This window comes from Phaseolus vulgaris, chromosome 10 (assembly GCF_000499845.2).
Source record: "Phaseolus vulgaris cultivar G19833 chromosome 10, P. vulgaris v2.0, whole genome shotgun sequence".
Classification (NCBI taxonomy): Eukaryota; Viridiplantae; Streptophyta; class Magnoliopsida; order Fabales; family Fabaceae; genus Phaseolus; species Phaseolus vulgaris.
This window is the reverse complement of record NC_023750.2, coordinates 25,732,636-25,749,850: the sequence shown is the minus strand read 5'-3', so window position 1 is coordinate 25,749,850 and position 17,215 is coordinate 25,732,636. Positions and strand designations below refer to the sequence as shown.

The window sequence follows — 17,215 nt, the reverse complement described above, 5'->3', positions numbered from 1 at the left end:
CATGGTGTGTAGATACCTCAACAGGAGGGACGCGGATATCTCCTCTAAGCGTGCGAACCAACTTGGACGTGTAGACACCCCAAAGGGAGTGGCAGGAGCGCACTCTTCGGGCGTGGGCGTCAAGTTTGAAAGGTAACATAGTTAAAATCCGGGTGTTTAGTCCCTGGGCAGGGGTTAACGGATTCCTTCGGGACGCCCCCTTCCCAGGTAAGAATGGCTAGCCCTGGTGTCTGATGCCTAGACACCTCGCAAGGAAGTGGCAAGGGGCGTTTCCTTCGAGTGTGGGCATCAGGCAGTGAGGAAGTTTGGAGCAGTGGAGAGCCAGGTGACTTGATGCAGATACACGCCATGTAGGAGAAGCGCCATCCTTCGGGAAACCTTCTCCTTTGCCGTAATCACCAAAGTCCCTGGTCATCTTGGTGTTTAGACACACCGGGGACGATACGGCACTGCTTTCAGCATGCCCCTCCTCGAGCGTGGGCACCAAGAACACTGATCGCCTTGGTGTTTTTAGACACTCCGAGGATGAAACGGCGCTGCTTTCGGGCAGGCCTCTCCTCGGGCGTGGGCACCAAGTGTGCAGAGATAAGGGTTAGTTGCCTCGGTGTTTAGACACCTCGAGGACGATACGGCATTGCTTTAGCAAGCCTCTCCTCGGGTGTGGGCACCAAAATGCAACTTTGTCCTAAGTATTTAGACACGCTGAGGACGAAACGACCTTGCATCCAGCAGGTCTCTCCTCGAGTGTGGGCACCCAGTACAGGTAAGCAGGCTTCGGCCAAGATAAGTCCTCCTTTGCCTTTGCTCGATGTCGAGGCCATAGAAGAGAGAAGTCCTCCTTCGCCCTCGAGCGATGATGAGGTCAGAAGAGCTAAGTCCTCCCTCGCCCTCAAGCGATGTTGAGGCCAGGGAAGAGATGAGTCCTCTTTCATCTTAAGCGATGACGAGGCCATTAACACCTTCGGCGGTAGGCGTTTCGGGGCCACGAAGGATAAAGCAAATATCAAGCCAAAAGTTCATTACGAGTTAAAGAAGTAGAAGGAATTCGAAGAACAAGAGGAAAGTATACATCAAAGCAAGGAGAGTCGATGGTAGATGCGAAGATAAAACACAAACACGATTACCAAGCAGTGAGAAAAGAAAAGAGTAAACAAGAATATGAAGTTAAAATGATCAATTATATTCAAGTGTGGCGATGCAAAGAAATAAGTGTTTACAGAGTTACAAAATAGTAAAAGGAGGCTAATCCTTAGGAACCTCTACAAGCACGATTTTTCCTTCCACGATTTGGTTGAGGGGGCCGCAGCTGGAGACGTCGATCCTCGAGTTTGCGCATGCCGCTTGGGCTAGGGCCTCTGCGAACCCATCGGCAAAGGCACCCGCGACGTCGTCAATGAGCTCCTTCTCCTTCTTCTCGAAGCGCTCAGCTTGGGATGCCAGCTCTTAGTCTTTGGCCGCTAAAGCTTTGACCTGCTCTGCCCGCAATTTTACAAATTCATCTTCCAACAGGTCAAAGACCTTGGTCTTAGCATCAAGCGCTGCCTCCGTCACGCCTAGTTTCACCTCTCGGTCAAGGCATTGATCCTTGAGTTTCTTCATTTTGGCTTCGGAGGCTTTAGCAACATCTTTGAGCTCCGCGACTTCCACGCGAAGAGGCACAACCTGCCCCAAAAGTTCGGCGTAGGTTTGCCCAGCCTCGTGGAGCCTTTTGTTGGAGACATCTTTCTCCTTCTGAGCCTCCTTCAAGGAGTCTTTGTAGGCGTCTTCTTGACGGACCCAGTGACACTCCTGGATCTCCTTTTGTTCCTTCAGTGAAGCCAACTCTTTTTCAAGATCCTGAAGGGTTGAGAGCTCACTGGCCTTGGCTCTAGCCTGATCACGCCAAGAGTTGGCGCAAACAAGGAATGCCCAGAGATAATGGGCCATGGTTTCCTTCTTGGCCTCTTCAGATAGGCCCCCTGGCGTCGCCCGGCGCAAGTAGCCCCTCAGTAGTTCTTGGATTGGTTGGGGAAGCTCTGGGGCCGGCATTGTGGGCTCAGACTCGACCCACCCTCTAAAGCAAGTTGATGGGGCGGTGAAGTAGCGCTAGGAGGGTGTTCCCGCAAGGACTCGGCGCCGTGAGTGGAGGAAGAGGTGGAGGTGACGACCTTGGTAGTCCTCGTCCTCTTGAAGACTTGCCCATCCGCTGAGTCCTCATCCTCGTCGGAAGGAACCACCACCACCCCTTTGGCCTTGTCTAGGGGGGCTGGTGTGGTCGCAGTCTCGACCATAGTGATGGGCACGGCCGCGATTGGAGGTGGAGAGTTAGGGTTGGGAGTGGCATGTGGTAAAGGATAAGGTTGGCTCGGTGCTGCGATGGGGAGAGTTTGAGAAGGGGATGTTGGGAAGGTTGGAGGAATGGGCTCGGTGGCTGGGTGTGGGGAAGCATCAACTCCTTTGGAGGTAGCTTTGCCCCGGGCTGTTAAAGCTTTGACAAGCCTCATCCTCTTGTTCTGGTCCATTTTTGAATCTGCACCAAGAAAGCAAACAGAGCAGAAGTTAGGCACAGGCTAAGTTAAAGCATGAAGCAAATAGACAATTCATATGCAAGCAAGAGCGAAAACTAGCAGAAGCAGAAATCAAAGAAGATAAGTAGGGAGTAGTTCCCATACTAATGTATTGGGTGAGGGCCTCGGAGTTGTATTCGCGTGCTATTAACTCGGCAGTATCCAAGACCCCCACGCTAGCCAAAATCTGGCAAACCTCTCGATCATTCGAGGGTAGTTCATCCAAAGTTTTGGGTTTAGTCAGCTTCACTTTCTTCACCCAGTATAAGGGGAAGCCATCCAGTGCAGTACGGTCGTGTTCAGTGCAACACACCCTGAAGAACTTGCCTCTCCATCCCTTGTAGGATTGTTGGAACAGAGATAGCAGGATCCTCCCGGTGATGCCGCTGAAGCTCACCCAAAGGCTCTTCCCTTGCTTCTTGACTTCGAAGAAGTGGAGAAATATGTCCACAGAGGGGGGTTGGCCGAAATATCCACAAAGAATCCTAAATGCCCTGATGAAGGCTCAGCTATTGGGGTGTAGCTGGGCAGGGGCGACATTGATTTCGGTTAGGAGTTCCGTCTCGAAAACAGAGAAGGGCAAACACAGGCCTATGCATTTGAACACGGTTTGGTAGAGAAAGAAGAAGGCCTCCCCATTGTTTGACCGCTCGTCCACGCAAACGGGCTCCCCAGGTGTGCAAGGACGCACAACTATGTAGATATCATGCCTCTTGGCGAAGGCACTGCCTTGGTAAGCGCCAGGTTCGCCCACATGGTCCCTCCAATGCTTTAGGGAGGTTAGACTTGAGCACTCATTGAGCAACTCATCAAGGGCCCAAGGGTACAGGGCTTTGTAGTTGACGCTGGGTGGTGGAGGGTTGGCGGTCGTTTTAGTACGTGCCATGAGGTAGCAGGGAAACTGAAGAATGAAGAAGAACAAAGGTTCAACAAACGAGGGTTATGGCGCAAAAGAGGAAGAAACCCCAGAAAAATCCTAGCCATGCGAGAAGTTCAGAAAAGGGGGAAACGAAGAAATGAGAAGGAAATGCGCGAATGTGAAAAAAATAAACAAATCCAGGCAGGTAAATCAATACAAAAAGTCAAGAGAAAGAGCCATCGAAGAAGAAAAACCATACCTTTGAATGATCAGATTGACGAAGGTTTGGGGTGTGAAGAGAGAGTGTAGAGAAGGCTTCGAGAAGAAGGTGAATAGTGTGAAGGAATGGGAAAAGTGATGAAACAGTAACTGAAGTGCGCGATTTTTTAAAGATATAACGTAAACTTGAGGAGCGCAAGAGACGTTAAGTGGTGGCCGTGCAATTGGGCCACGTGTCGAGAGATTAAAGCGTGACTTAAAGTGTCATGTCACCAGCACAGAGAGTGTCACGTCACCAGCGCAGAGAATGTCACGTCATCAGAACGCCACGTGGACGGTAGGGCGAGGCCTTAGTCTTTTTGCTGAAAACAATTATCAGCTCAAGACTGGGGGCTTGTGTACCGACCCATACTCGGGCGTTGACAAAAGTCAAACATACGGTGGGACCCACCAAGGGGCTCCAAGGAGGTAAGTTAGTGTGTTGACCGCTTTGAGCATCGCCATGTTTGGGCGTCGCCATGTATGGGCGTCGCCATGTATGGGCGTCGCCATGTATGGGCGTCGCCATGTATGGGCGTCGCCATGTGTGGGCGTTGCCAGGTTTAAGCATCTCCCACCTTAAAGGCGTGACTCGTTGTCCTAAGAGCGCGCTTTGGCCCCGATGGTGCCAACCCCCGAAACCCACGGGTAGGGAAGACCGTGGAGGGGGCGGCACGATAAGAGGCCACGGTAATAAAGAGAAGAGAAAGGTGGCTTCAAGGTCATATTCCCAGTACCAGTAGGGAGTAACCTGACTCGTGAAGTACTCATGTGAGAGGTGTAGGACGTGGCTACCCGCGCCACCTTTGGAGAATCCCTGGGATAGATACGACTCGGGAGAGGGCCACGCCCCAGGGGTAATCCACACGCATGGTACGAGAGGAAGGCTGATATACTCCAAGGCGAGTGACTAGAGGCTGGGGCGCATGAGTTGGCACTCAGGTAGTCACCCCTTGCGCCAGATGCACTTCGAGGAAGGAAGACTTGCGCGCTGGGATTTCCCTAAGTTGTGTTACAGCGTCGTAAGGCCTTCCACGTGGAGTTATGCTTAAGTCAGAGAAGCCACGTGGCAGTAAGCACCGAAACCCAAGGTATATAAGCTTTTCTGGAAGCTTAGTAAGGTACGTTCTAATCATTTGCACGCTTACACACTGTACGCACGTGTGATTTGAGTACCAGAGAGAAGTTCGTTAGAATTCAGTTATGCGCCTTCAGAACATCGCAGTTACTGATGGAAGAAGGCCAAGCACAACCTTCCATGAAAGGCAAGAGCCAAGTCAAGAGCGTCTAAGACAAGCTAGGAGCGTCTAAAGACCAAGCTAGGAGCATCTAAGACAAGCTAGGAGCGTCTAGGACAAGAAGGCCAAGCTAGGAGCATCTAGGACAATGAAGACTTGGATCAAGCTATGAATGGGAGAGTGGCATACTAGCACATATTCCGTGCAGGCCCATCAAGTGTAGTTTAGCTTTAATTGGTGTGTAAATAGCATAGCCATGTGGACAAATGTTTATTTTTCTGCACATTAGAATTAAGGATGAGTTAACCTTGATTAGCTAAAGGTTTCTAGAAGCCTTCACTAATCAAGGGACGGTTTTGTGAAGCCATGTGCACCCATGTGCACCCATGTGCTCCATGTGCCCATGTGCCTCACATTTCCATTTCATTTGGCTTACATTTCATCTTCTCTTAGCTTAACATTTACGGCCTCCTTAGCCTATAAAAGGAGAAACCTATCACTTGTATTTGCAAGATTAATGAGAGTAATGTTATGCTGCCCATATTGTGCCATACATTGCCTTTGCCTAGTTTCTAGGACCTAATCTTCTCTTTACCATCTACCAAGGGGGCTGACTGAACCTCCCTCTTTCCATACAATACATGCACCTTCAAGGACACCACAACTCCTAGGAGGTCCTTGCCCATTTTCACCATTAGCTTCCGCACCATATTCATCAACATCCAATAAGAGCTCCATGAGAATGCCATCATTTGGTATCATGAGCATAGGTTCTTCAAAGATGAGTAGTTCTTGGTCATTTTCATTTTGAGTTCTTCTTTATTTCCTTGTTGTTCATCTTTACATTCCATATTGTCTTGCTGTTTTTTAATTTTTGCTTTGAATTGGTGTGCTGTTTGGAAACCACTGAGAACTCAACACCTGAGCTACATCCAGTCCTAGGAAACCACTGAGAATTCACTATGTAATCAATCACAAATTATAAACAACACAACCACAAAGAGGTGACCTTGAAAACCACAAGACCCACTCACCCTCTTTGCAACCACACACCACTCCAAGAATGTTGATCTTGATCCCCTCAAGAACACACAACACTTCTTTGCAACACCAGTACAGAAATACAATTATTCAGAAGGAAGGGAATAGAAAACACTTGGGTAAATCACAAGATTAAATATCATAATACAAGACCCAATCCTATTCCACACTTGAGATGATCCAAAAGCTCTTTGAAACTTGAAAACTCTCTGTGATTGATCTCTCTCACTTAGTTAATGAATAGAAGCGTAAAACCACCTTTTTATCTTTCAATCAAATGGTTAATGTACCGCCCTGGTAGTCGGAAGTGATGACGTGGCAGCAAGCTATTATGAAGGCGTGCTAAGTAGGGCTCGCGGCTGGCAGAAGGGAAGGAAGTTGGGGGGGCTCGTGTAGTCGCCAGTTATTAAGTTGGCGTGCTCCGATCTCTAGCATACCTAAACCGGCGGTCACCGGGTTTGAGATGAAGTCGCCGGATGCGAACCCAGACGACCTAGTGGTCAGAGATCGCCGAAAGAAGGACATCGTCGAAGGATCAGGGGAAGCTTGTTCCAGGCTTTCGAAGCAGAGGATAAAGTTGTCAGATAGTCACCCCCTAGCTAGCCAGAGGTTGAGGTCGGGGAACAGCTTACCTGAGCATGCACGATGAAGCAAGTAAAGTAGATCATGAAGGCGGCCGGCGAGACCACAGGGAAGGTGTGTATGAAGGCACCCATACTCGCCACGCAGAAGAGATCACGCTCCAAGGCAGCTATGCGCTGAGTTGTTTCATGCGTAAGTAACTTAGCCAAAAGCCTGAAGAATAAGAAGTGGCGCCCAAGTCAAGGATGCTCCAGATGGTGACACGTGTACAGCTGGATGCGAGCCACGTGTCCAGATGTGTAACTGTCAGGAGAGAGAAAGTGCACAGTTATATAAGAGATTCTAACGAACTTCTGAGGTACGCACGTTTAGATTACTTCTTTACGCTTGCGAGAACTTGAGTACGCTGAGAGAGAATTTTGCACGATTCCTGAGAGTTCTTAAGTTTTCTCTTAGTATTTGGTGGTTCAGTCGCTGACTTGGGCGTCGGAGCGTGATCGGCCGCAGCGACGTCGTTCTGTCTTTTGCAGGTTCTTGAGGTGAATCAAGGCGAAGGACCAAAGCTAACACGGCGCAGAAGTCGATCCAGGTTTGATGAGGCAGGGCTCTTGCGTCTTGGTCAACAGGCAGGATCATCAGGCGCCCACCGTGGGGCCGTGTAAAACCTGTTCCAATCCACAGCGTGAATTCATGGAAGTTTCTGCGGTTTCTGTGTGGTTGCGTGCTGGTGCAACCATTTTCCGCCGTTCATTCAAGCTTTGTTCGGTAGATTCGTGTTTTCCACCGTTCGTTTGAGTTCTTGTTCGGTGAGGTGAGGTTTTTCGCTGTTTACGCAAGTTTCAATCGGTGAAATCGAAGCTTCGACGTTCGTTCGGACTTTTCGATCGGTGAATCAGAGGTTTTGGTGGAGAAGCGGTGGTCTGTGGTGAAGTTGCGAGTTTCTGTGAAGGTTTGCTGTTGAGGTTGTGTTCTTGGAATTCTTTGGAGTTTGCGAAGTTCTGACCGATTGATTGCTGGATCGATCGTTGCTGAAGGAGGTGTTGTTCGTCGCTCATTGTGATCTGTCAAGTTTTCATGAGAAAGATGAGAAGCAACCGTTCAAGTCCAGTTGCGCCAGTTGCTGCTGAACGCGCCATGACTATGGCGCAGATGGTGGAGATTATGCGTGCGTTGCAGGCGAATGTGGAGGCCTCGCGCATAGAGCAGGCAAAGATGCATGAGGACCTGGTCGCCTCTCAGGCCAGGAACGAAGAGCTCAGCAGAGTGACTGAGGAATTGCGCCAAGCTCTTCAGGAGCAACGAGGGCGCCCAGTCGCTGAAGAGGTCGCGCCGTCGACGCCGCCTCGCGTTTTCCCCATGCCTTTTGCTCAGGCGATCACAGACACGCCTATCCCTGCGAGTGTGGTACCCGTGAAGGCTGTTTTCACCGGCGTGGAGGATCCTGAGGCACATCTCACCACGTTCCACACGCTGATGATGCTGTCAGGAGGCTCGGATGTTGTGTATTGCAAGATGTTTGTGAGCACGCTCCAGGGAACAGCGCTGGAATGGTTCGTGAGCCTGCCTACCGGTCACATAACCAATTTCCAGCAGTTTTCGAAGCTGTTCGTCGAGCAGTACATAGTGAACAAGGCGCCGCCTCGGGTGTCTTATGACTTGTTCGACATAAGGCAGTACCAGGGAGAGTCCCTCAGGGACTACTTGAATCGTTTTGGGGCGCAGATGGTCCGCTCGCCGGCCAAGGACGAAGAGATGTTGGTCTACGCCTTCAAAAAGAGCGTGCTGCCGGGACCTTTCTGCGAGGCGCTGATCAGGGCTCACCCCGCCACGTTTGCTGAGGTTAGGCGACTTGTGGTGGCCCACATCGCCGATGAGAGCGAGGTCGCCGAGAAGAGAGGGAGCGTGGCCCCCGCTAGGCCACGTGCCTAGACCAGGATCCAGCCACAGAGGGTGCTGGAGATAGCGGCAGCCAAGAGGGATCAAAGGGCCCGCCATCCTTATGATCCAAGGAAAAACAAGGGCAGGGGCCCAGGGCGCCCCAGGGAGTACAATCGCCCGCCGAAGCATAAGTTTGTCATGGGGCTGGCGGACCTGATCGCCATCCCCAATATAGCAGCCAGGCTCAAGGCGCCCGAGAAGGTGGGCGACAAGGTGTTGGGACCAAAGCCAGACACCTGGTGCGAATTCCACCAGGGCTTTGGCCACACCGTTGACTCATGTTTGGCATTAGGATACCAGCTCGACGACCTGGTCAAGAGCGGGTTCCTAAATGATTACCTGTTGGACAGAAGGACGGGGGGCGCGTCGGGCTCCCAGCCGGCGGGTGGTGAGGCTCAGCAGCACGAGATGCCCACTGATGGAGAGATCCACACCATCGCGGGAGGTTTCTCGGGTGGTGGATGCACCGTGTCGTAGAGGAAGAAATATGCGAGGTTCGTGGGTTACGGCGGGAAGGAAGGTCCACAGGGTTCTGGTGGACCAAGGAAGCTCAGCAGATGTGATATTCTGGCCGACTTTCACGCAGTTGCAGTTGCCCCTTGACCAGCTGAGGCCCTATGGAGGGTGTTTGTATGGTTTTGCTGGCGATCAGGTGGAGGTTAGGGGGTATATAGAGTTAAGAACTACATTCACGGATGAGGCGGGCTCGAGAACGGAGAAAATCAAGTACCTCGTCGTGAATGCTCCCTCAGCATATAACATTCTGTTGGGAAGACCAACACTCATTAGAATAGGAGCTGTGCCTTCAACCCGACACATGAAGGTGAAGTTGCCATCGATGGAAGGGGTGGTGATCACCATCAAATCTGACTAGAAGGAAGCGAAGAAGTGCTATGAGAATAGCTTGAAAAACAAGAGGTCAGTGAGTTACATCACAACGACGCCGCCTCCCGGTGTGAAGCCCAAGCCAGCAGAGTGGCGAGTTGTTGGTGCAGCGATGGAGGTGGCCGCCGGAGGCGACGTCGCCATGATGGATGCTGAGGCTGAGGGAGAGAACGCCGAGCGGGAAGAAGAGGCGAGGAACCACCCAGAGGAAGCGAGGGAGCTGGGAATCGCCAGGGCGGTGATCGCCAGGGAAGCTAGACCCAAACCCGTCGAGGAGTGGCACGAAAGGGAGATCGGGGGAAAGGTCTTCAAGTTGGGAAGATCCTTGGAGGCTGAGCTCCAAGACCAAATTGCTAAGGTGATAGAGCGGCATCTAGATGCTTTTGCATGGTCTGCTTCAGACATGCCGGGAATTGACCCCGACTTCTTGTGTCACCATCTAGCAATGGACAACCAGGTCAGACCAGTACGACAGAGAAGAAGGAAATTCAACGAGGAGAGAAGGCAGGCGATCAGGGATGAAACCCAGAAGCTCCTCGCTGCAGGCCATATCAGGGAAGTCCAGTACCCTGAGTGGCTAGCCAATGTCGTGCTGGTGAAGAAAAGCAATGGGAAATGGCGCATGTGCGTCGATTTCACTGATCTGAACAAAGCTTGCCCAAAGGATTCGTATCCTTTGCCAAGCATAGAAGCCCTGGTCGACAGTGCTGCAGGGTGTAAGTTGCTGAGTTTCTTGGACGCCTTCTCGGGGTACAACCAGATAAAGATGCATCCCATGGATGAAGAGAAGACCGCCTTCATGACCGAGAGATCGTGCTACTGCTACAAGGTGATGCCCTTTGGGCTGAAAAACGCGGGGGCCACGTACCAGAGGTTGATGGATCGGGTACTTGCACCTATGCTGGGGAGGAATGTGCAAGCGTACGTAGATGACATGGTCGTGACCTCGCCGGAGAAGAGCAAGCACGTCGCGGACTTGGAGGAGTTGTTCACCACAATCGCCAAGTTCAGGCTAAAGCTGAACCCCGAGAAGTGCATTTTTGGCGTGGAGGCGGGGAAGTTCTTGGGATTTCTCTTAACTGAAAGAGGAATAGAGGCCAATCCTGATAAGTGTGCTGCCATCTTGGCGATGAGGAGCCCGGCTACCGTGAAGGAAGTGCAGCAACTTACAGGTCGGAGGGCCGCCCTGTCTCGTTTCGTATCAGCCAGCGGAGAGAAGGGACATCCGTACTTTCAGTGTTTAAGGCGGAACAACAAGTTTGCCTGGACGAAGGAATGTGAAGAGGCCTTCGTCAAGCTTAAAGAGTACCTGGCGAGCCCGCCGGTTTTGTTCAAACCGTTGGTGGGGACCCCTCTCAGGTTGTATTTTGCTGTGACTGAGAGGGCGGTGAGTGCGGTGCTCGCCCAAGACCAGGACCAGGCTCAGAAGCCTATTTATTTCGTCAGCAAAGTGTTGCAGGGCCCGGAGGTGAGGTATCAGGCCTTGGAGAAAGCCGCGCTGGCTGTGGTATTTTCGGCGAGGAGGTTGCGCCACTATTTTCACAGTTTTACAATACTGGTGATGACCGACTTGCCCATCCAGAAGGTTCTGAAGAAGCCCGATGTAGCTGGGAGGATGGTGAAGTGGGCGGTGGAACTGTCGGAGTTCGATATCAAGTATGAGCCCCGAGGTCCGATCAAGGGGCAGATTTTCGCTGATTTCGTGGTCGAGCTCTCGTCAGAAGCAGCGCGAGTTGAGGGGGATGATTTTTGTTGGGTGCTCTCGGTGGACGGGTCGTCGAATCAGTAGGGTAGCGGTGCTGGAGTCATCTTGGAAGGGCCCAACGGCGTGCTGATTGAGCAGTCCCTGACATTTGCCTTCAAAGCCAGCAACAATCAAGCAGAGTATGAGGCGCTGATCGCCGGAATCTTGCTGGCCAAGGAGATGGGAGCTAGGGTGCTGATGGCTAAGAGTGACTCGCTGTTGGTCACGGGGCAAGAAACAGGCGAGTTCCAGGCCAAGGATCCACAAATGGCGGCTTACCTGGAATATGTGCAGGAGCTGAAGAGTTCCTTTGTCTCCTTTGAAGTAGTGCATGTGCCCAGAGAGCAGAATGCCCGAGCTGACTTGCTAGCTAAGCTCGCCAGTTCGGGCAAGGGGGGTAGGCAGAGGACGGTGATTCAAGAAACTCTGAAGACGCCTAGAGCATTTGTAGCAGATCACCTGGTCCTTCAAATAAGCAAGTCGACGGAGAAAGCGGCGAGGAGTCACAGGTCTTTGACTCAGGAGACCTAGAGATCGCTGAGAATAAGAGCATGTCGGGGAGAGAGGGTGAACATGACGCAGGTCTGCGCTACGCATGAGCCAGACACGTGGATAACACAGTACCAGCGATGCCTGGCAGATGGCTTCTCCCGCTAGATCCGACGGAGGCTAGGAAGATAAAGAAGAATTCTAGCAAGTTCACAATGATTGATGGCGAGTTGTATAGATTTGGGTTCACACATCCACTTCTGGAATGTGTGCACGTAGAGAAATGTACAAGAATCATGGCCGAGCTCCATGAAGGGATATGTGGAAGTCACGTCGGGGGTCGAGCTCTGGCCGCAAGAACCCTCCGTGCAGGTTACTATTGGCCTACGATGAGGGAGGACTGCAAGAAGTATGCACAGTGTTGCAAGCAATGTCAGCGGCACGCCAATTGGCACAAGGCGCCTCCCAAGGAGTTGAAGTCGATTTACAGCCCTTGGCCGTTTCATACATGGGGAATCGACATTCTGGGACCTTTCCCATTGGCGATCAGGCAGATGAAGTACTTGGTGGTGGCGATTGAATATTTCACCAAGTACTTCGTGTGGAACCAGTGGCCCAGATCACCGCACACAAGATCGAGAGCTTCGTGTGGAAGAACATCGTGTGCCGGTTTGGTGTGCCTAAGCGCCTGGTGTCGGACAACAGGACTCAGTTTGCAAGTCACCTGTTGAAGAAGCTGTGCGAAGGGGTGGGAATTCAACAAGTATTTGCATCCGTCGAGCACCCTCAGACAAATGGCCAAGTAGAGTCCGCCAATCGGGTATTGCTAAGAGGTTTGAAGAGAAGGCTAGAGAAAGCCAAGGGATCGTGGGCTGAGGAGGTACCCCGTATAGTTTGGGCGTACCACACCACCGAGCAGTCAGGAACCCATGAGACCCCGTTTAGCTTGGTCTATGGATGTGACGCAATGATTCCAGTGGAAATCCAGGAGAGCTCGCCGAGATTCCAGAAATTTGTAGCGGAAGACTCGAATGAGGAAAGAAGGCTGAATCTGGATTTGCTGGATGAGGTCAGGGAGGAGGCGAGAGTAAAAGCTGAGGCAGTGAAAAGAAGGATTGAACAAAGGTATAACTCGAAGGTGATGCCAAGGCAGTTTAGAGAAGGCGACCTGGTGATGAGGAAGGCCCACCAGTACGAGATGGAGAACAAGTTGTCGCCTAAGTGGACGGGACCTTTCAGGATTACCGAGGCGCTCTGGAACGGCGCCTACCGCTTAGAAACATTGGAAGGAGGGGCGATTCCTCGCACTTGGAACGCCACGCACCTCAAGTTATATTACAATTAAAAGCTTTGTAAGTAAAAACAAACACGAAGAGCTTGCAAGCTTTCTGTTAAAACAGTTTGAAGGGGGCACTCTTTTTTCCCTTAGGAGGGTTTTTAATGAGGCCACCCAATAAAGAAGAGTTTTTCAAAGCTTAAAGTGTTTTAGATTGCATGCTTGTTATTATTACGAAAGTTTTGAAAAAAGACCTTGTCACTCGTATGTGATTTAAGGCGAGTTGAAGTTATGTTGCATGCTTTCTAAAAATTTAAAAGACCCCATCGCTTTTCGGCGATTGGCGGCATCAGTTAAAGTTAAAAGTCCTCATCGTCTTTCGGCGATCAGAGGCACCAGCGACGTTTAAAAGACCTCAACGCCCTCATGCGTCCTGAGGCGAGAAAGAGATAAAAGACCTCCCCGCCGTCGAGCGAGTGCAGGCGAGAAAGAGAAAAAGTCCTCAGTGCCTCCCGGGGAGAGAAGATGTAGCCCTGGGGCAATGTAGAGGCACCAGTAAAAAGTCCTCAGTGCTTCCAGGGGAGAGAAGATGTAGCCCCTGGGGCAATGTAGAGGCACCAGTAAAAAGTCCTCAGTGCCTCCCGGGGAGAGAAGATGTAGCCCCTGGGGCAATGTAGAGGCACGAGATAAAAGACCTTCTCGCCGTCGAGCGAGTTCAGGCGAGTTAAAGACCTTCTCGCCGTCGAGCGAGTTCAGGCAAGATAAAATCCTTCTCGCCGTCGAACGAGTTCAGGTACGGTGTGAAGGGTGGAAGAAGTTTAAAGGATAGCTAAGGTAGGTTCGAAGAGAACGCCTAGCTATCCGGCTTATTATTCTAAAACTCAGAGAAGGTAGAGGAGGATCCGAAAGGCGCCTCTACCCCCAGATGAGGGAAAAATGGTCGAGTTATGAAGGCAAGAGGAAGCTGGTATCGCCAAGACTCTTGGGCGATCAGAAGAAACTCAAACGATGGCAAGAGTAAGGGCCCGTGTTGATGGAGCAGATCAGGTTCACAAGTTATTACATGCTATCATTCGAAAGTTGATAGTTTGATCGAGTTCGAAGCAGTAAGTAAACAGTTGCGCCCACAGAATTGCTAAGTCAATTTCGTTTAAGCGATTTTTACAAGAAAAAGCAAGGCAAACAGAGAGATCATATGAAAAAGTAGAAAGATTTATGATAAAGTGGCATCAGTTCAAATACAAAGAAGTGAAAGTTATTACAAAGTTTGTGCAGAAAAAATAGACAAATAAATGATGGAGGGAAGCAGCTAATCTTCAGAAGGAACGATCCTCCCATCCACCACTTCGTTGCATATTGACACCATGGAGAGGTCCAGATCGGGGTATTGGCAGGCAAATTGCTCCAGGGCAGCGTCAAACCCAGCGGTGAGGACTTGGGCGGAGCTCAGCTCAAGCTCTTCGTTTTGTTGCTTCAGCTCGTCAGCTCGCTTCTTCAGTTCTTCAGTTTCCATGCGAGTCTGAGCGAGGTCTTCGGCCACCTTTTTGTTTTCCTCCCGCGCCTGGGCCAGCTCTGCAGCGATCTTTGCATTCTCCTCTCTGGCTTCGGCGAGCTCAGCCACGGCGTCATCCCTCTCTTTTTCAACTTTTCCTAAGAGAACCTCCCGATCGACTGACCTCTTCTCAAGGTTCTCTACCTTGGCTGCATCCGCTTTTATTAATGCCTCCAGGTCAGCCACCTTGAGACGGTAGGGGACGAGCTTGCTCTTCAGCTCGATTTTCTCTTGAGCTAGGAGGTGCAACTTCTGGCGCAGATCGGTGGCCTCCTTACGCGCCACCCTCAGCTCGGTGCTCATGGCGTCCTCCACCCTCGAGTGTTCGATTTCCGCCATCATAAGGTTGCAAGATAACTTCTCCGCCTCGATTCTTATCAGGCGATTCTCCTCTTCGAGTGTGGAGATATCATCCTGAAGTTTCTTGTTGGAGCTCTCCACAGCTTTTGTTATGATAGAGGGGAGGTCCTCTGCCATCATTTTAAGCCTAGCTGTGAAGGGCCCCCAGATTCCTTTGACCGCGAGGGGAAGGTTTGCAACCGCTGTTGGTGGAGGCGCTGAAGGAGCCTGGTGCTGGCTCTCACCACCGCCCTCTTGGATTGGTTGTTGAGGTTGGGCTTCGTGGCGTGGTGGTGACGTGGGGGATTCGGTGATGATTATTGGCGAGTTATGAGCGCCTTCATCCCCACCTGGCGCAGCTTCGGCGATTGAGGCAGTTGAAGGAGGACCCTCTCCAGCGGATACGAATGGCGTGGAGGCGCTCGGAGGGTTCTCCATGAAGTTGGGCTCGTTAGCCTCAACCGTAGGAAGTGCAGCCGCCAAAGGTACTGCTTGGACTGGCGGTGTTGGAGCTGGAGGAGAAGGCGGTGTTGGTGTTGGAAGAGCAGGTGGAGCAGGTGGTGAAGAAGGTGCCACCCTTCTCCTTTTGGTGATGAGGCCATCCTCAGTTGCCTCGTCGTCCTCTTCTTCATCTTTTTGGACCACTTGAGGAGTTTTCCTCTTTGGTTTCCTCAAGATGAGTTTCTTTCGTTGAGGAGCGGGCAGTGCTTCTGGAGGGGTCGGGCCTTGAGGGGGCGATCTGCCCTGAGCAGCGGCGATCTCCACCACCGAGTTGGGCACAGTTTGGGAACCCGAGGCCAGTTTGTGGGTTCGGGCGAGCGCCCTCAATTCAGCCAACTTGCCTTTGCCCAGCATGAGATCTGCACAGTGCAAAAATATACAAGTAAGCTCAAAGACAAAGGTAAAATATATGAGTACATGTGCAAACGAGACAAACAAATGGTGCAGGAAACAAAACCAGATCTAGTGTGCGACCAGCAGGATGCCCAATAACAGGTAACAGAGATGCAGCACAAGATGAAACCTAAAGGTCGAAGTAAATGCTAACCTATGTGAGCTTCGAGTTGGCTCTCGAGGAACTCGAAGGTGATTATTGAAGAGGTGGGGAAGGTGATGTTAGCAGCTGCCACGCTTTTCCAGAGTTGGGGAAGGTGATTATTGAAGATGTGTTGGCCTTCTGAAGCTTCCCTTGGAGTCCTTATTTCCCTTGTTTACCCAGTACAAGGGAAAGTCATCGAGTAGCGAAGGGTCTCGGTCATTTTGGCGCACTTGGACGAACTTTCCCTTCCAATCTTTGTAAGATTGCTGGAAGATAGAAAGGATCGACCTCCCAGCAATTCCGTTCAGGCTCACCCAAAGGCGATCTCCAGGATTCTTGGCCTCGAACAGGAAAAGGAATACATCTACCGAGGCCGGTAGTCCCAAGTGCGCGCACATAATTTGAAACGCCTGCACGAATGCCCAGCTGTTGGGATGGAGCTAGGCGGCGACGATGTCGAGCTCGGTTAAGAGTTCCCGTTCAAAACGGGTGAGGGGAAACCCGAGTTTCACCTTCTTGAAGAGGGTAGTATACACGAAGCAGAACAACTCGTCGTTGTTCCCCTTGTCATCCGCGCAGATCGGCACGTCAGGGGGGCAAGACAGCACCATCAGTTTGTCATCGTGCTCCTTGTGGAACGAGAGGTTGGGTTCGTCCCCTTTCTTCAACCGAAGCACCGCCAGAGCAGAGTTTACTGAAGAAGTCTCCTTCAGCCAAGTTGAGGTGGCCCTTGGGTATAGCTTCTTGTAGTCTGGAGAGGGGATGGAGGCTCCTCCGGCGACTGGTGGAGTTGCCTGAGCAAGGTTGGGGCGAGAGGTTGCAGGCCTCTCAGCCTGGGAAGAGGGAGCACCAGGTGCTCGCAGTGGGTTATGCGCTTGGGATGGAGGGTTTCGCGACGAAGGAGGAGGATTCGCGGTGGTCTTTGTACGAGCCATCGCGGGAACTGCAAGGGAAAAAGGAAAAGAAAGATGAGCGAAGGACGTAGAGGTCGACTCGATTGTGAACGAAGGATGAAAAACGAACGAACGAAAGTTCGTTGTGATGAAAGTAATGGAAGACGAAGCCCTAAGTTACGAAAAGGGAGAAGAAGAAGAAACAACCCACAGCGTATGCACCAGACAGTTAATGGATGATGCGAATCGGTTAAAATGCAGCAAATATCAACAGAAGAAGTAAAGGAGGTACCTTTCGATGACCAGATAAACGTTGAAGGGAGTTGGGGATTGAGAGAGTCGAAGAGCGTCGTGGGTTTGCAGAGAAAGCTCAGAGCGTTTCGAAGGCAGAAAGATGATGAAACAGTAAAAATGAAAAGGGTTTAAGGGTTTTTCAAACGATTTTGGAAGCGCAAACGACAGCTAAAGATGTCGTTGATGAAGCCACGTGTCGAGCGATTGGAGAGGTGTTTGGTGGAGCGTCAAAAAAGCAGAAG

The 17,215-nt window shown here is 51.3% G+C and overlaps 1 protein-coding gene across 1 annotated transcript in view; it reads right to left on the bottom strand.

Annotated features, from left to right (window-relative positions):
- Positions 1 to 14,165: 14,165 nt before the first annotated feature.
- Positions 14,166 to 17,215, bottom strand: part of LOC137817565 (uncharacterized) — a 35,585-nt gene continuing 32,535 nt past the window's right edge. Inside the window, exon 2 of the mRNA XM_068620850.1 lies at positions 14,166 to 14,557. Coding sequence (XP_068476951.1) covers positions 14,166 to 14,557 — 392 coding nt within the window. The remainder of the gene's footprint in view (positions 14,558 to 17,215) is intronic.